This window comes from Tenrec ecaudatus, chromosome 4, assembly GCF_050624435.1.
Source record: "Tenrec ecaudatus isolate mTenEca1 chromosome 4, mTenEca1.hap1, whole genome shotgun sequence".
Lineage (NCBI taxonomy): Eukaryota > Metazoa > Chordata > Mammalia > Afrosoricida > Tenrecidae > Tenrec > Tenrec ecaudatus.
The window spans coordinates 979,755-999,028 of record NC_134533.1 but is presented as its reverse complement, the minus strand read 5'-3'; the positions used below and the strand labels follow the sequence as shown (position 1 = coordinate 999,028).

Here is a 19,274-nt window from a genome sequence, read left to right as displayed (position 1 = left end):
CGAGACAGGACACAAACCCCTTCAGACACTGGTACTGGAGAGAGGAATGGTGATGTCAGTCTGGTCAGGACACACTGTTTTGTTGACAGTCGTTACAAACACAAACTTCTCTAAAGACTTTGCAACCTGCCCCATCTGCGGCCACACAGGGCCCCAGCCCTGCTCCTGGGTCCCAGCAACCCCCAGGCACAGGGCGCTGAAAGCCAGCCCCACAGAGCAGGGCAGCTCCAGGACACAGTGCTCAGAGTCCAGGCCAGTCACAGTCGGGTTTCCTTTAATGTGCAGCTTTGCCAGGGATGCGGCCGGCCCGCTGCCCACACAGCCCAGGATGCCAGGTGCCCTGCTGCTCTCTTCCCAGACTCACAGCTGTCCTTCCGTCCTCGATTGGGACAGGGCTGGAACGGGGTGGGAGGGGCCGGGGCTTTGCAAAGTCAGGTGGGGACACAGGTCAGCTGGCTGCACCCAGCCTAGAACTGCTCCGAGAGCAGCTCACACAGCCGCTGGGAGACGGTGTCCTTGCTGGTCCGCACGGTGAGCCGGTACATCTGGAACAAGCACGTGCTGACATCAGCCTAGAGGCTTGTGCTTCCCCTCCTCTGCCCACCCCCCTCCAAGAGCTGCCACAGGGTGAGGGAAGGGGCTGGCCTAGCAGCCTTGCGTGGAGCGGAACCAGACGGCCCGTGATGCACCCAGTACAGAGACGAGCACAGGCGGGCTGGGTGGCTAAGGCACACTGGTACAGGGTTGCAGGGGACAGACACGGGAGACAATGGCCATCTGGGGAGGAGGTGGCGGGGTCGGCATCAGAGAAAAGGAAAAGCGTGACTCTGGACAAAGGGCACAGGAGCGTATGAGCTGCTTGTGAGGGTCCCACACGATGGGGGGCTCAGGGGAAGGGCAAGCACAAGCTCACCTGAGCCTGCAGGTTGGGCTCGAGGCGCATCAGGCAGCCGATCTGGGTGGTCTTGGTGTGGATGATGCCAGCGCCCACAAAGTTGGCAGGGTTAGGGTCAACCTCTTCAAGGAGGGCAGGGCCAAACCCGATAATCTGCCAGAAGGGAGGTGGGCAAGGCAAGGCTGGGTGGCAGTGACCAAGACCCGGAAGACTCAAGGGGTGAGTGCAGAGCCACCATCCTGTCCTCCCCCTGCCAGCACGCACCTGCCAGCACACCCTGCCAGCACGCACCTTGGCTTTGGTGATCTCTGTGTCCATCGGGTGCTTGGCTTTGAAGATGTTCTGCACCTCCTGCTGTGGACTGCGGGGGGACGGGGCAGGGGGCAGGTGAGCCTGTGCACCGGGTGTCCGGCCCCAGCCACAGGGATGGGGAGTGAGCCTGCCCACCACGTCCTAGGCCTGCCCACCAGCTCGTCAGGGCTCTCACTTGCTCAGTTGCTTCCACCGTTGGAAGAAATCCTGAGATGCCATCTCTGTGGGCTGGAAAAACTTGTTGAGTGTGATGGGCAGTTTCACAGACACGTTCTGGAAGGTACCCCCGTACCTAAGTGCAGGTAGGAAATCAAAAGTTCACTGGGCAGCCCAGCCCAGAGCTGCAGAGCCTCGTGGAATAGGAGGGCACACACCACAGGCATCCTGCTGACTTGGGTCTTGGGGGCATCCTGGTGACAGAGCTGTCAGTGGCCTGGCAGGCAGGGGAGTCATGGGTCTCCGTGTCCCCACAGCCACAGCTTTGGGTTGCTGACACTGGGGACACAGGTACACAGTGGACCAGAGCTCAGTGCCCCCCACCTCCACCCCTGCTGAGCCTGCTCCTGGCCTCCATGGGGCTCGTGCCACATGAGGTAGTTTGTCCACATGCTGAAGCTGACCACCTGCACAGCTGAGCCCCAAATCCTGCGAGACCAGCACCCCAAGTCCTTGGTGCCTATCAGCATCAGACTATTCAACAGGCCCTGCCTGACTAACCTCGAGCAGCTACAGGTCTCACGGAATGTGGCACTGGCTGTGCAGGCCAGGAGCCTCCCCACTCCGAGGACAACCGTAAAGGGTCCTAAGCCTGGGGTCTGAGTCTGAACCCCCACTCCCTGACAAGCACCATGCTCAGGCTGCATCACGGAACAGGAGCGCCATCTTCCTCATGCGTTCGCCACATGAAGGAGGTGTAGGCTGCCACTGCTGGCCCTGTCCAGACAGCATGCACCCCTAGCGAGTTTTGGGCATGCCCAGTCTGGCTCACACCCGCCCTGGAAGCCAACCCAGGCGTGGTAAGCAGGTCCGCAGGATGCCGGGCAGGCCTCACCTGAACTGAGTGTTGAGCACAGGTGCTTCAGCAAAGTCCGCCAGGCACTCAATGTTGACCACCTGCTGCACCTGTGCACCCCCATCCACGGTAGGGTCCACAGGCTTGGTCTGCAGGTTCAGGTGTGGGTGTTCATTAAGGAGAACAAGACCAAGGGCAGCCACACCAGCAACAGGGGCCAGCAGGGCTGCACCCTCGAGATGCCCAGGGAGCACACTTAGTGCTGACCGTGACTCTACATGACTTGACTACCGGCTTTTGAAGTCAGACCCTCTCAATCGGGTGCCAAGGAGAAGCTGCTGCTGCCACCAGCAGAGCGCCCCCCCCCCCGCCACCCCACCCCCCACCGCCGAGCGGGTGTGAGGCAGGACCTCCTTAGAGCCTGGGCATCCCCGGCTCTGTCCTCCCATCCAGCCTACCTTCACATGGGCATCCCTGCCATGACCCCCATGGAGGGCCCTGCACCCTGGCCTAGACCCAAACAGCCACAGGGGCTCCATGGGGGCAGCAGAGCTCCCGCCCTGATCTCAGACTGGTCAGTCCCCTGTGTGTGGATCATGAGTGAGTGACTGTCAAACACTGTCTCTTCATCTGGCAGACATGAGTCTGCCTTCTGGAAAGGCGGTCATGGCCACATCTTCTCCAAAGCTTGATGGGAGATGGAGCCACCTTCCTGCCGAGTGTGGAGTTGGCCAAGTGCACCAGTGGTGCGCAGGTTAGGAGCGTGGCCGACCCCCAGAAAGCTCGGGGTTCAAGTTCACCTTGAAGCCCGGGAGAAAAGCTGTCCATGCTAATTACTAGTCATCCCTGGACAGTCACAGAGCACAGGGCCCCGCCACCCGACAGGCCACCACACACACCCGGAGCAGCCCGCCACATGTGCCCACGTGAGCACACTAGAGCTGCTTTTCTATCTCCACACTAAAGAAGGACAGACGGAAACACGGTCTGAACAGTGAGCCCCAAAGCAAAAGCCAAACCTCTTGCAAGGAAGCAGCATTCACCATGTGGTCCCCTCCCCTTGAAGTGCCTAACCAACAGGGCAGCAGAGGAAGCGCCAAGGGCAGCGGGAAGAACCTCCCACGAGGCAGGAACCCACTAAAGGAACCCAGTCCCAGGGAGCCTGCCAGTGTACTTGTAGAGACGCCCCTCCCCACCCCCAGTCTAGTCTGGTGCCTGGCCTCATGCAGAGGCGAGACGTGGGCCGGCCGTGCCCACCGCACTGGCAACCTTGCCGTGCAGACCGAGAGCGGGCCCCAAAGGCTGCGCCCGCACCCATTGGAGACCCGGAGAACACAGAGCCGAGGATATGGGACTGCAGGCCATCCGAACAGATGAGCGTAGGGGTAAAATTTAAGAACTGCGTGGAGGTCTTGTTTCCGTAAAATATAAACATCCGACCTAGAGGGAAGCAAGATGGCAATGGTTTGCTCCCACGCGCCCACCCTCCGCCCCCAACTAGCCGCTGCACAGCTGAGGCAGGGCCTCCTGTTTCAAGCCCCCACCCACATCCTGCCTGGAAATGATCAGTGCCTTCCTCACCCACCCTTCTCCTCAGAGATGGCAGCGCCCTTTGCCTTTGCCCTGGGTCTGCAGGCGTGTGCAAACCTGGGTCCACACAGTTGGGGGCAGGAAGAGGCCCCAAAGCACCCAGAGCCCTCCACCCTGCCCGCTCACCCACCCACCGCAAATACAGTGCCGGACCCCGCCGGGCTCCCCCACACTGGTCATCTCCTGTAAGGATCAGCAGCCCAGCATCGCTCGCCCCACAATCCCAAACCCGGCCAAGCCCCGGGCAGACGTTGCACAGCCGTGTTTGCCCTCCCACCCCGACACAGGTCTCTGACATGGTCCCAGAAGCGTACACACACCCAGGTTCTGCCGGAACTCCGACTTCAGTCCGATCTGCAGCAGCTGATTCTCAAAGAGCACCCCGTTGTTTTTGCAGACAAACCTACGAGACAGGAGAGGCGGGTTACCAGGGCACTAGGAACTGCTGGAGTGGGGCTGCCGCTGCGGGAGGACTGAGCCTCAGCCCCTCGGTGTGAGACACACAAGAGCCCAGAATGCCCCCATGTGGACACACCAAGCACAAATGCTCTCCCCAGGGAACACTCGGTTCACATGGACACACACACCCAGGCACACACTCTCTCTCCAGGGGGCGCTCTGGGATCTGGTGGACACGCACACATGAGCTGCCATTGCCCACTGGTCCCATGCTGAGCATAGTCCTGCTGGCTGCAGGGTACCCTGGCCCTCGGTCAAGCGGGCTTGGGTTCGGGAGGTGGGAAGAGTTGGGTTGGTGTGTAAAGGGCACGGTGACGGAGACAAGCGGCCGGGCTGCTCCGTAGGCACCAGGCTGCCCCACCCTGAGACCTCCGCGCCAGGGCCTCCGAGTGCCCGCGCTGCTTACTTGTGTGTCAGTTCATCGGCCTGGCGCACAGTCTCGGCGGGCTCCTCAGAGACGAGCCCCGTGGAGGCCGCCGGGTCAGGGCTACTCAAGCAGCACAGAGAGCACAGAGACGCAAGAGGAACACAACAGTTAGTACAGACAGCATGCTCACGCCACGTGGACACAGCTCGGCGGGCCTGCGGCCTGACACCAGTCCTCCAGCCACACCCACAGCACGCATCCTCTCAGCTATACAGACAAACTTCTCAACACGAAATGCTCACCCTCCAGTACACATGCTTCTAGAGCGTTCCACAAGAGCCATCACTGCCCTGGCCTGGCTGCGAGCATCTCACCACAGCTCCCAGTGCCAGCAGCACTGGATCTGGCCTCTGCCACAGCAGCGCCCAGTCTCCAGGCCAGGCTGTGGGTGCCCAGGGCCACATGACATTCCCGCACCTCCCTCCACATGGGCGGAGCTGCAGGTGTCCTGCACACTGCCTGGAACATGTGCGCCGTCCCATCCTCTCCTAACAGCCCCGCCACCCAGCAGGCCTGCAGCCAGAACTCCTGCCCTCCTGGGGGAGCTGGGCACAGCTCAGGCCCACAGCTGCCAGGGGGTACTGCCCAGCGGCACAGGGAGCAAAACAAGGCCTGTGCCAGCCTCAGATGGTCTCACAGAGGAGGCAGCGCAGATGCCAGAAGAAGACAGTCCCGCCACAGCAGCACCCCAACCCAGGTGTCCTCTCCCAGTGCACAGCCCGTGGCCAGGCTGCGCCACCAATGGGCTCCGAGAGGTGCCACATCACTGGGATGGCCTCAGAATGGTCTTGAGGCCTTGGAGGTAGAACTGGGGGCTGCACATCCTGGGACACAGGCGTGGCACAGACACCCCCGGGCCTGATGGGATTCTCGCCAGGGAGCCACCAGCACTCCAGGGCATCTTTCAGCCATGTTTCTGGAAGGAACACCAGTGCAGATCCCAGTATGGCGGTCAACTAACCTTTTCACAGAGGTAGCCCGATTCATCACAGCAGCAAATGACAGTGATGAAGTAGCAACGAAGCCCATTTCATGGTGGGGGGTTCCCCACCACATGAGGAATGGTATGAGAGGGTCACGGCGTGAGGGAGGATGAGAACCACCCTGCTGTGTAGCATGCACGCACACTCAGACACAGGGATGCGGAACCCACCAGAACCACTGCAAGCTCACGAAACCCTTCAGGCTCCACATGGGCAGAAATGTGCCAAGCCGGCAGAGGGACGTGAGGCGGGTGGGGCAGATGGCAGCAACAAGTGGGAAAGCACAGGGCTGGCGGCAAGAGGGAGGGGGGCGGCGGGAGGAGAGTGCCAGCCAGGCTGCTCTCAGGAGGCACTTCTACCCAGGTGGAGCCAGGTAGCCTGGCGGAGGGAGGGGAAGGGCCGGGGGCAGCCGACACAGCACAACTGCCCACGGCCACAGCGGCCACAGCAGCCAGCCTCTCGCTGCCCCTCTTGAAGGGAAGAAAGTCCAGCCCTCCTGCCCATCTACCTGGCGAAGTTATCCTCTGAGCCGGGAGCGAGAGGTGCCACCGCTGAAGCCGAGTCCGAGAACACATCCACGAGCAGCCCCCCCCCACCAGCTGAGGAGGAGGGGGGCACGGCGGGGGCGGGGGGCACGGCCCCAAGCCCCAGGAGGTCAGCTGACGGCGAAGGAGTGGACTGGAAAAGAAGGAGGGGCATCAGCCAGAGCCCCAGCACACACTGCTGCAGTCCCATGCCCCACCCTGGCTCTGGGGGACGACTGTTGGTGGCCCTTCATGTCCTGCCCAGTGAAGGTAAACAGGCCTAGCTTCAGAAACGGTCCCTCAGAGCCCATCACCAACGCACACCATTCAGAGCGGGCTCTGAGGGAGAAGGTGCAGCAGGCACGTCAGATGGTGGGCAGCAGGCACAGCGGCTCTGTACTCCTGCTTCCTCGAGAGGGCGCTTGGCTCCCGGGAGCAGCAGGCAGAGGCCTACAGGGCAGACTGCTGACAGGACAAGCCTCGGGGTTCCATGCAGAGTGGCCTTGGCTCCCCTGCACTATGGCATCCCCACTCGACCCACCATGCCCACTCTCTAGGTAGGCATTGGGGTGGGATCTGGACACCCCCAGGATAATGGGAGCTGGTTGGCACTTATCATAAACCCTCACACTCACCTCCAGCTCTGAACACTGCGCTCCTTCACGCTGAGCCTCCACCCGCCATCTGGGGCTTAGACAGCACCAGACCCACAGACCTCTGACAGCAGCTCAGTGACAAGACACACATACCTTATGCCCATGCCAATATGAGCACTGCAACATCAGCAGAGCGCCGTTGGACCTGTGGGACAGCCTCACACTCAGATCCACAGGACACTCAGATACCCGGGCAGCCTCACACTCAGACCCCAGGACAACCTCACACTCAGACACCCGGGCAGCCTCACACTCAGACACCCGGGCAGCCTCACACTCAGACACCCGAGCAGCCTCACACTCAGACCCACAGGACAGCCTCACACTCAGAGCCCCAGGACAGCCTCACACTCAGACCCACAGGACAACCTCACACTCAGACCCACAGGACAACCTCACACTCAGACCCACAGGATAGCCTCACACTCAGAGCCCCAGGACAGCCTCACACTCAGAGCCCCGGGACAGCCTCACACTCAGAGCCCCAGGACAGCCTCACACTCAGACCCACAGGACAGCCTCACACTCAGAGCCCCAGGACAGCCTCACACTCAGACCCACAGGATAGCCTCACACTCAGAGCCCCAGGACAGCCTCACACTCAGACCCACGGGACAGCCTCACACTCAGACCCACAGGACAGCCTCACACTCAGAGCCCCAGGACAGCCTCACACTCAGATCCACAGGATAGCCTCACACTCAGAGCCCCAGGACAGCCTCACACTCAGACCCACGGGACAGCCTCACACTCAGACCTACAGGACAGCATCACACTCAGAGCCCCGGGACAGCCTCACACTCAGATCCACAGGACAGCCTCATACTCAGAGCCCCGGGACAGCCTCACACTCAGAGCCCCGGGACAGCCTCACACTCAGACCCACAGGACAGCCTCACACTCAGACCTACAGGACAGCATCACACTCAGAGCCCCGGGACAGCCTCACACTCAGAGCCCGGGACAGCCTCACACTCAGATCCACAGGACAGCCTCATACTCAGAGCCCCGGGACAGCCTCATACTCAGACCCACAGGACAGCCTCACACTCAGATCCACAGGACAGCCTCACACTCAGACCCACAGGATAGCCTCACACTCAGATCCACAGGATAGCCTCACACTCAGAGCCCCAGGACAGCCTCACACTCAGACCCACAGGACAGCCTCACACTCAGATCCACAGGACAGCCTCACACTCAGATCCACAGGACTGCCTCACACTCAAGAGCCCGGGACAGCCTCACACTCAGAGCCCCGGGACAGCCTCACACTCAGACCCACAGGACAGCCTCACACTCAGATCCACAGGACAGCCTCACACTCAGACCCACAGGATAGCCTCACACTCAGATCCACAGGATAGCCTCACACTCAGAGCCCCAGGACAGCCTCACACTCAGACCCACAGGACAGCCTCACACTCAGACCCACAGGACAGCCTCACACTCAGATCCACAGGACAGCCTCACACTCAGATCCACAGGACTGCCTCACACTCAAGAGCCCCAGGACAGCCTCACACTCAGATCCACAGGACAGCCTCACACTCAGCCCCGGGACAGCCTCACACTCAGAGCCCCAGGACAGCCTCACACTCAGACCCACAGGACAGCCTCACACTCAGATCCACAGGACAGCCTCACACTCAGAGCCCCGGGACAGCCTCACACTCAGACCCACAGGACAGCCTCACACTCAGATCCACAGGACTGCCTCACACTCAAGAGCCCCGGGACAGCCTCACACTCAGGCCCACAGTAAGCCTCACACTCAGAGCCCCGGCACAGCCTCACAGGGAGGGCTTCCTAAGACTCACTGGACAGTTGTTTGGGGTGTTTCCCCTTAGAACCACAGGTCAACCAGGCTCCTCCTCCTCAGACAACTGAAGCCACTGATGGTCCGGGGCCCCTGCTGCACCCAAGGGGCTCTTCCCAGCGAGTGTGTCCCCCAGATCTAAGTTCTACATAGGACAAGAACCTCCCACCCACAAAGAGTGCTAAGTGCAGTCAGCCCTGGGCCCCGCTCCCAAATGTGGACTCTTGCTGGAGCCTCCTGAGCGTGGCTGTCATGGACAGTGGCTCTGCTGTCAGTGTGTGGTCTCCAGCTGTGCCACATTCAATGCCCCTCCCATTTCAGAGCACGTCAGAACAGACAGAACAGACAGCACTGCCCTTGAACGAGATGCCAGGCAACAGTGGCCAGAATGGCAGGCATACCAGAGCACAGAGCGCACCCTGAGGCTGCCCCACCAACTCCCGGGGACCCAGTGTGCACAGCCCCGCACAGGCAGCACCCGGCAGTCCTCACCAGTCATCCACAGGCCCCACATGCCTCCCCAGTCCACCTGAGTAGAGGTGCTGGCCTGTCCCAGCATGACAACACTGAGCTGGAGCCAGGGTCCACAAATGTGAGACCGTCATCTGAAGGGCCACAGCCAGCCTCCTGACCTTTTGACCCCGGCTCCACAGAGGGTGTGACCACAGAGCATGGGCGGGGGAGACTGCTTATGAAATGCTAGCAGTCGCCAAGGCAACTTGGGCTCATATGAGACACCATGTCAGGGGACAGGGAAAAGGAATGTCTGTCAAGAGGCTGGTTACCCAGGGGTGCCTACACAGCAAGTGCCCAGCTGGGCCAGGCCACCAAGGCCAGCATCTGGCATACAGGTCATGTTGCCAGAGGCCAGCCCCTTGCTGGACTGGTTGCTAGGAAGAAGGCTCTCTCCACCGTGTCCCCTCACTGGGAACGCCAACAGAGGTCCAGCACAGCCACCGAGTCACTGCCAGGAGGGACACGCAGGGCACCTAGTTCACGTGAAACAGGAGGGAGGCCCTGCAGGAGAGAGGCACCACCCCCAAGCTCCATCCGGGAGGTGTGATCACTGCGGCACACCACAGCCTGAGCCACCTGCTTGAGCCCAGCCCAAGGTGGCCACCCAGGGCCAACCCTGAGTGCGGACACGAGCCTGGGAAGAGGGTGACCAGGAAGAGGGCACCAGCGGACGGGGGCGAGTGCACAGCTGGATGTGTGCTTCCGCCGAGGACAGCACGGCAGCCTCTCCCTCCCTCCACAGGCGTCCTGTGGTGGAGACTCACCACTGCGCTGGTGCTGGCAGGGGCCGGCTCAGTGCCCCCGTTTACATCGGCGTTGCGGTCCCGCTTAGCCTCCTCCAGCTCCGTCACGGTGCTCGGGCCCTTCTTCTTTTTGAGCTTCGCCAGGATGGAGGACTCGCGCTCTGGAAAGGGGGGCATCTCCTCCAGGACGGTGGCCTGAGCAAGAAGCGAGGACACCTCAGCCCCACTCGGGGTGGGCTCCACCAGCAGGAAGCGATGGGGTCCCGGGGTAGCGGGCGTCCTACCAGGATGTCGGTGCTGGCGATGGTGCTGAGCCGCAGGTACTCGACGGCGCGCTGCTGCAGCTCCACGTCAGCGTTGCGGAGCTGGCTGTCGCTGCGCAGCACATCCTGGATGGTGGACTTTACCTCTGGGAAGAGGTTCACGAACTTGATGTAGGTGGACAGGAGGAGCGCCCGGGTGGGCACGCTGCACAGGTGGAACTTGGAGTGGAGCAGGCTGAACTGGATCAGGGGGCTGCAGGGCCGCGAAGAAAGGTGTGGTGGCAGCACCCCTCCACATGCCCTCACCTCGGCATCCACTCATACCTCCTCCCCGCAGCCCTCCAGAAGACTCTGAGCCTGCACTGCACCCCAGGCTAAGGGGGCAGGGGGCCCAGGGTGGCTCCCAGACTCCTCTGTCCGAAACACGCTGGCTCTAACACCAGGGTCATAAGCCAGAGCCTGGGGGTCTGCTGCTTGATGGAAACACGCCACTCAGTTTTGCTGGGATGGAGAGGCTGTCCTGAGCACAGGCTCTGTCTGTCTGGAGCCAATAAAGGACAGCCAGGAAGCCTCGGGGGTCGTGATTTCATGTTCGTAGGAGGGATGAGAAGAAGACACAACTGCTGAGCTGGTGCGTGCTCTGCTGAGCATGTTCTCAACAATAAGTTGTTAAGAATTGGCTCCCACTTCAAAATGAGTCAATTCAATGGCGAAGTTCAAACAGAGACTTCCTTCCCACCAAAGCCATGCGCCCTCCCTTTAGCCTAGCAGCGGGGCAGGGCTCTCACCTGGATCTCGGGTCCCCGGCGATCAAGTTTCCAAACTCCCCTAAGATGTAACCACCCACTTTGACCAGATTCTCGTGGCACGCGGGCGCTTGCAGGGCCTGCAGAACCAGGAGGGAGTGTGAGTGGCCGGAGCACACGCTGCAGCCAAGGGACCAAGGGGCGTCTGCACTGTCTGTACGGACCACACCTCCAAGGACCCACCCCCCTCAGCAGAGACGTCCACAGGCAACCAAGTCTGAAGTGGAGCAGAATGGCCACCACCAGTCGATGGCCGTGCCCCCTCCCCATCACGTGTGGCCCACAGGGAGCTCTAATGGGGATGAGCCATGGCAAGAAGCTCGGAGGCGCTCTAGTGCAGCCCCTCCCCCACAGCATGCGGCTGGCAAGGCAGGACGAGAGGGTGCTCAGAGAGTAGGGGACATGAGAGGACACCGGGGCGCAGGCAGAAGTCTTCTCCTGCCAAGCCCTGGCCTCCCACGGCACCCACCTCAAACACGGTCTTGGCCGCATAGCCCTGCACATCGTCTCTGTTGATGACTATCTGGATGACGCGGTACCACACCTCCTCACTGACGTAGTCGCCCGCGATGCGGATCAGGTTGAGGATGGTGTCCACGTACCACGTGTAGTCCACGGCGTACTTCTCCGCCAGGATAGCCACCTTGAGCACCTGCACGGAGCATCCCCGTCACGTCACAGAGCAGTGAGCTCCACCAGCACCGAGAAGCTCCAGGCTGGGCATGCCGATGGGAAGCCAGCAGGGAGGCAAGAGGCCGGGGAGGCTAACTGAATACCGGCCACAGCGGCGCCCCCCCCCCACCCTACTCCCGACAGCTTTAGCAGGCAGAACCGCCCTAATCCCAAACCCTGCTGTCTCTCAATTTCCACCCACCTTCTCTCCACATCCACCCACCGCCCCCCCAGCTTCCCACACTCACATATCCCTCCTGTGGCAGGCCCTGAGCAAACCAGCAGCCCTCGACACCCAGTACCAGTTCCCACTGCTGCCACGCCCCCACCTCCTGCACCCCTATCTCCCAGCCTGACCTCTGTGGCTGGGGCCCAACACTAAAGCTGTCCCACTCCCGGCTGTGCTGCAGGGACAACCTGTAGGCCCCCGGACAAGAGCCCCACTACCCCTTCTCCACCTGGCAGTGCTGCAGGGCCCAGGCTCCAACCCCTTGCCTCACTGGACAGGTGGAAAGACAGGCAAAGCACTTCTCTGGGACCCAGAGATTGTCCCAATGGTCACTCAATGTGTACGGGGGATACGAGGGGCACTCTAACCTGAGTCCACATTGCACCATCACAGCAAAGAGGGCACCATGGGGCCACAGATAGCCCCTCCCCCTCCCTGCCTTCCCCAGGCATCTTCCTGGCTCCCATTCCAGCCCCTTCTCCACCCCACCCCCCACTGTGAAGCTAGCCCACGCTGCCCCTCACAGAACACTATCTGAAGGGGGAGGAACCTCCCATGGCTTGGGCACAGCTGAGGTGTCTGCCACCTGGAGATCAGGCCAGTGAGGTCCTTCGTCAACTCCCTCACAAGCCAGCCAGACACAGCCCTGAGAGTGGACACAGGACAGCAATGCGCTCACACACAAAGCTCCCCAAAGAAATGACAACAGGTCAGCCCCCAAGATGGGAGACAGACATCAGACACACACACACACACACACACACACACACACACACACACACGAGGCCGGCTCCCTTGTGCCCTCCCCACAGAAGTGACCTCCACCACCAGCACCTGTGCTCCCAGGAGGGAGCAGTAATGGGTCCTGGTGCATCAGACGGGCTCAGGCCCCTCAGTAGCCACACAGACTTCCTGCCCACCCCCCAGGCCTGCTCTTTGTGTGTAGTGGACCTTGCCGAGTACCCACCCAGTGGACCAGACACCCATGGGAATGATGAGCAGCGAAAGCTGGAGGCTGTAAGCGCATCTGAGAAAGACCAAGGGACAGAAAGGCGCTTCCAAAGATGGCTGGGAGACCACGCCCCTATGGCCTTCCGTGCAGTAGCCAGCAGCACGACCCCTGTGCGGAACTCACGATCTCTTCGCGGATGGAGTAGTCAGCTGTCTCCAGGTAGCTCAGCATCTCTGCTACGATCTGCTGTGCATTGCTACGGTCGCACATGGCATAGAGCAGGTCCACCGCCCGCTGTCGCACGCTCACGTCCCGCTCCGTCTGGGCACAGGAGGCAGCCAATCAACGACTGACCCTGGAGACCACAGTCACCGCCACCACCCAGACACTGCTGGCTCTCCCACAGCTACCCCAGTACAGGCAGACACCCACGCCAGTGCAGACCCCACAGAGGCGGATCGTGGCGGTCACCTTGAGGGCGTTGATGACGGTCTCAATGTGAGTCTTGACGGCCTCGTGGGAGAATTCAGAGCTGGCCAGCGTGCACATGCTCTCCAGTGCCAGGTAGCGCAGGTTGGTTTCACGGTGCTGCAGGAACTGGCCCAACTGGTTGCAGGCGCGGACGAGCAGGTTGGGCTCACTGCAGAGAAGCAGGGCAGGGGTTCTTAGCACAGCCGCCAAGCAGGAAGCATGTGCAGCTGTGTCTTGTCCACTAGCCAGGAGACAAGGGGACACCGCAAGGGGCCACCACACAGGCTTCCAGACACTTGACAACCCGAACCTAAAACAGCACCTGAGCCTTTCTGCCCTCTCTCTCGCCTAGTCAACCCAGGCAGGCCAGCCCAAGGCCTACAGCATGGCTCCACGCCCACAGTGGAATTCCACCCACGCTAGAGCCAATGACAATGGAGGCACCATCACAACCGAGCAACCACGGAACATCTGCACAGTCTTTCTGGAGAAGGCACAGTAGCCTGCACCTGGATGACCAGACACACCTGGAGTCTCAGGACAGGTCAAGAAGGAACTATGCCATGACCTCAGTACTGCCTTTCACTACAGTGAGACCGGAGCGCGTACATAGGTACAAATAGAGACGGGTTCTTGGCACACGGAATCCAGGAACAGGAATGGGAGTAGCAATACCAGAAGGGTAGGGAAGGTGGGGAAAGGAGAGGAGAGGAGGAAACCAATCCCAATGAGCAACACATAACCCCACACCCCCTCCAGGGGGACGAACAACAGAAACCGTGGTGGAAGGGAGACAGCAGTTGGTGTAACATATGAAAATAATTATAATTTATCAAGGAGTCATGGGGGAGGGGCTGATACCAAGGGCTCAATAGAAAGTAAATGTCTAGAAAATAATGATGGCAACATATGTACTAATATGCTTGATACAATTGATGATTTTTTAAAATCATTTTATTGGGGGATCATACAACTATCACAATATATACATACATACATACATACATACATTGTGTCAAGCACATTTGTACACTTATTGCCATCATCATTCTCAAAACATATGCTTTCTACTTGAGTCCTTGGTATCAGCTCATTTTTCCCCTCCTCCCCGCTGCCCCCTCCCTCACGAACCCTTGATAATTTATGAATTATTTTTATCTTGTCATATCTTACACTGTCCGACATCTCTCTTCACCCACTTTTCTGTTGTCCATCTCAGGGAGGAGGTCACATTAAGATCCTTATCATTGGTTCCCCCTTTCCACCCCACCCTCCCTCCACCCTCCCGGTATCGCCACTCTCACCACTGGTCCTGAAGGGATCATCTGTCCTAGATTCCCTGGGTATCCAGTCCCTATCTGGACCAGTGTCCATCCTCTGGTCTAGCCAGATTTATAAGGCAGAATTAGGATCATGATGAACTAGAGGAAAGTAGTATGTTTCATCATTGCTACACTGCACCCTGACTGGCTCATCTCCTCCCCACGACCCTTCTGTAAGGGGATGTCCACTTGCCTACAGATGGGCTTTGGGTCCCCAATCTGCACTCCCCCCTCATTCACAATGATATGATTTTTTTGTTCTTTGATGCCTGATACCTGGTCCCTTGGACACCTTGTGACCACACAGGCTGGTGTGCTTCTTCAATGTCGGCTTTGTTGCTTCTGAGCTAGATGGACGCTTGTTTACCTTCAAGCCTTTAAGACCCCAGACGCTATATCTTTTGATAGCCAAGCACCATCAGCTTTCTTCACCACATTTGCTAATACACACGTTTGTCTTCAGTGATCATGTCAGGAAGGTGAGCATTGTGGAATGCACTTAATAGAAGAAAGTATTCTTGCATTGAGGGAGTACTTGAGTGGAGGCCCAATGTCCATCTGCTACCTTAATACTAAGCCTATAAATACATGCACATAGATTTCCCCATCCATATATATATATGCATACATATATATACACACATACATATATGTGTGTATATGTATATATACACACACACTCATATGTATTTGCCTATCGTTAGACGTCTATAAATGCCCTTTACCTCCTAGATCTTTCCTCTATTTCCTTTGACTTTCCTCTTGTCCCACTATCATGCTCAGTCTTCATTTGGGTTCCAGTAATTCCTCTCATTTACATTGCCCTTCATCATGCCCTACCAGGCATCTTACAACCTCCTCACCACCGATTTGGATCACTTGTTGTTCCCTTGTCCCTGGGTTTATTAACACCACTTCCTTTCCCCCCACTTTCCCCTCTCCTATTGCCCCAGAACCATCTGTCCCATTGTTTTCTCCTCCAGATTGTTTATCCAGCCTATTTTAACTAGACAGACATGCAGAGATAATAATATGCACACACAAAAAAACAAAGTGACAAAAGAAAAAAAACAATGACAACAAAAACACCAATGACTAAAAAAAGAAAAGCCTGTAAATAGTTCAAGGTCTGTTTGTTGTCCTTTGGGAGTGTTCTCGGGTTGAGTCAAAGAGGACGCCACTCCCTGGCCCCAAAATCTATTTTCGGTACTCCCTCAAGACTTCCTTGCTCTGCTCCCCTGTTGTTCTGTTCCATGCCCTTAGTGTTTTGCCTCAGTGTGGTGGAGTCAGATCGGGCACAATTCCCACACTGTGTCTCCAGTGTTGTCCCTGTAGGTATACAGGTCAGTGAGGGGTGTCGTGTGTCATAGTGGGGCCGGCGATATGGTCCTTTCTGTGCATTGGCTGCTCTGAGCAGGGATATCGTCCTCAGGGCTTGGTGGGCCAGGATGTGCTCCACTCTCTCTTCCACCCCCTTCATTTGCTCCCGTGTACAATTGATGATTGTTATACAAGCTATGAGGTCCCCCAATAAAATTATCTTTTAATTAAAAAAAACACACGAATAAAAATGGCCTGTGGACGCGGGGAGGCTGTGAGGCAAACTCAGACGCCTGGACTCAGGTCGACGTAGCCCTGTAGACACAGGCCCTAACGCTCATGTGCAGTTAAATGCCGACCTTACAACTTGCGTTAAAGCTCTACTTACACGCTCCTCCGTGCTGGGAACTGCTCCTCTTTATTTAATAAGCCTCCTCTGGGAGGAAACACATTAGGGTCGGGGCTCTTTTCTTTGGGAGAGCTCCAGCGTGCGCGCGCGCGCGTGTGTGTGAGGGGTGGGCGGGCTGACGGTGTGGACAGGGAGCAATGCTCGTCAAAAGCACTGAGGCAGAACAAGGTGGGAGCTTAGTCCTTACTTTCAGCAGGCAGTCGGGTCATCTGCAAGTCACAGGTTCTTAGTAAGCCTTCCTCCCACCCTGACGCTGCAATCTTCTTTCTGTGGACCAGATTCCCTGGGATTCTCATTCTTCTCAAGGAGATCCATAGTTTGCTATGATCCACAGTCGAATGCCTTTTCATAATCTGGTTTCCGCTCAGATCCACCTGACGTCAGCAATGATACCCCTTGTTCCACGTCCTCTTCTGCATCCGGCCTGCACCTCTGGCAGCTCCCTGTCAATGTCCTGCTGCAGCCACGGTTGGATGATCTTCAGCAGAATTTTACTTGCATCTGATGTCAATGACACTGCGCACTCTGTTGAGTTACCTTTCTTTCGAATGGGCACAGATAGGAACCGCTTACAGTCAACTGGGCAAGTCCTTGTCTTCCAATCCACTGGCACAGCTGAGTCGTGTTCCGCCCGCGTGTAGACGCACGGCACTCCTGGAGCCGTGTTCTTGACTCATGCTTCCTAGTGCACTTGGACTTCTTCCTTCCGCACATTGGCTCCTGCTTGTATGCCGCCTCCTAGAACGGTGAGCAGTCGACTAGCTCCTTTCTGGCTCCACCTTCTTGGGATGCTTCCTGTAGCAGTCAATGTCCTGCCCATAGAATCTTTCAATATTGCGACTTCTTTACCTCAGTTTAAGACATGCTGACAGTGTTCCTCCTATTTGCTTGTCTAAGTCTAGATCTCTGCGCGTTTCATTATAATACTTGACTTTGTCTTCTTGAGCTGCCCTTGAAGTTTGTTCAGCTCTGTGATTTCATCCTTTCTTCTGGGCGCCTTGGCTACTCTACAATGAAAAGCATGTGTCAGAGTCTCTCCTGACATCCCCTTTGATCCTGTCTTTTCAATGGCCCATTGCTTTCTTCATGGATGATGTTCTTGATGTCACCTCACAGCTGTTTAACGCATCCTGAGATGTTCCTGAAATTCGGAATTCGAGTACAATAGATACTCAAGTATGTATGAAATACTGAAGAGAAAGCGGACAGTGTGAATGACTAAAGAAGAGTGGGGGGGGGAGCCAAAGAGAAAAGAGGGAGGAGGGTGTGAGGGAGTGGAGAGAGGGAGGAGGGTGAGAGGGTGGAGAGAGGAGGAGGAGGGTGAGGAGGTAGAGAGAGAGGGACGAGGGTGAGGGTGGAGAGAAAGAGAGGAGGGTGATGGGGTGGAGAGAGAGGGAGGAGGGTGAGGGGGTGGAGAGGGAGGAGGGTGAGTGGGTGGAGAGAGGGAGGAGGGTGTGAGGGGGTGGAGAGAGGGGGAGGAGGGTGTGAGGGGGTGGAGAGAGGGGGAGGAGGGGGAGGGGTGGAGAGGGAGGAGGGTATGAGGGAGTGGAGAGAGGGAGGAGGGTGAGGGGTGGAGAGAGAGGGAGGGTGAGGGGTGGAGAGAGAGGGAGGAGGGTGTGAGGGGGTGGAGAGAGAGGAGGGTGTGAGGGAGTGGAGAGAGGGAGGAGAGTGAGGGGTGGAGAGGGAGGAGGGTGAGGGGCTGGAGAGAGAGGGAGGAGGGTGAGGGGGTGGAGAGAGAAGGAGGAGGGTGTGAGGGAGTGGAGAGAGAGAGAGAGGAGGGGGTAAGGGGGTGGAGAGATGATGGAGCTAAGCAGCAGAGACCATGGGAAGCGTCTCCCAGGTGAGGACAGACGCTAGTCACAAGCCCCAGGCCTATGACCAGCAGGACACAGGCACACTGGCACCTGAGACGACAGCAGAGGGCAAGCTGCAGGGAGCTGCAGCCTGGCTCACCTATCGTGGTGGATGATCAGGCTGATGGCCTCAAAGAGCACGGCGTTCCTGGCGTTGGAATGCTGCACCTTCTTGGACTTGGGTGGCTCCTGGGCTTTGTTAAGGATCGTCTCCAGGCACTCCGTCAGGCGGCCCCGCACTGCGGGTTCTTCTGGGCAAGACAAGAAGTGTCAGGGCTCACTGCACCCACCCTGCTGCCCCTCCGCACGTCACTGCCTTCCAGGACAACCCGGTCCCATGGAGACGGTGAGGTAGTTTTCCTTGTGCAGGGACCCTGGAAGGTGCACCCACAGAAACATGTGAGGAAACTGCTGGAACTAGGTCACTCTTAGAGACATGGGGATCTGGCAGTCACAGTACATACACGTGCTTTCCCATGTAAACTACACACAGTACATATTGTGCAGATATGACACAGATTCAGAAAATACAATCTCAGAAACACGGACGACACATGATCTGAAAACTGGAAGGGAGAAGCCCCAAGGGTTTGGATCACAGAACTCCAAGTACACAGCAACACAGGCAGAGGAGCCAGGACGTCCATCTGAAGCAGAAGGAAGGCAATGGCAGCCACAAAGGGATGTGCAGGCAGGAAAGCCGCTCCCCGGAGCCTCGCTAGACAAGGGTGCACACGGAGGTGCCAGCTTGGAAAGGATGGGGTCCTACAGCAGATCAAATCCAAGCCCCTGGCCTGCAGGGGGTGCAGAAGGATAACATTCACAGGTGACACCTCGTCATCCCCATCCCCAGAAAAGATGGAGGGAGCCTGAGCAGGCAGGGTTTGGGTCTTCAGAAAGAACCGCGACTGCCCATCAGACCTGCCCTGGCCAGAGGCAGGCGGGAGGCATGGCTGCAAGGGGACACTGCCGGCTCCAGGCTGCACCGTTCGTGAGATGGTGCCTGTACTCCAGTGTGGAGGGGTACACTCATGGGAGGTT

The 19,274-nt window shown here is 58.3% G+C and overlaps 1 protein-coding gene across 2 annotated transcripts in view; it reads right to left on the bottom strand.

Annotated features, from left to right (window-relative positions):
• Positions 1-257: 257 nt before the first annotated feature.
• Positions 258-19,274, bottom strand: part of AP2A2 (adaptor related protein complex 2 subunit alpha 2) — a 51,318-nt gene continuing 32,301 nt past the window's right edge. Inside the window, exons 8-22 of one of the 2 annotated variants that reach the window (XM_075545179.1) lie at positions 18,334-18,484; positions 13,330-13,498; positions 13,042-13,179; positions 11,475-11,657; positions 10,988-11,085; positions 10,221-10,452; positions 9,958-10,131; positions 6,187-6,356; positions 4,130-4,212; positions 3,571-3,659; positions 2,259-2,383; positions 1,383-1,499; positions 1,187-1,256; positions 914-1,048; positions 258-545 (exon numbers count right to left, since the gene is read on the bottom strand). In XM_075545179.1, the coding sequence (XP_075401294.1) occupies positions 468-545; positions 914-1,048; positions 1,187-1,256; positions 1,383-1,499; positions 2,259-2,383; positions 3,571-3,659; positions 4,130-4,212; positions 6,187-6,356; positions 9,958-10,131; positions 10,221-10,452; positions 10,988-11,085; positions 11,475-11,657; positions 13,042-13,179; positions 13,330-13,498; positions 18,334-18,484 (2,012 nt within the window). In that variant the 3' untranslated portion in view covers positions 258-467. The remainder of the gene's footprint in view (positions 546-913; positions 1,049-1,186; positions 1,257-1,382; positions 1,500-2,258; positions 2,384-3,570; positions 3,660-4,129; positions 4,213-6,186; positions 6,357-9,957; positions 10,132-10,220; positions 10,453-10,987; positions 11,086-11,474; positions 11,658-13,041; positions 13,180-13,329; positions 13,499-18,333; positions 18,485-19,274) is intronic. The other variant, XM_075545180.1, reaches the window with a different exon arrangement.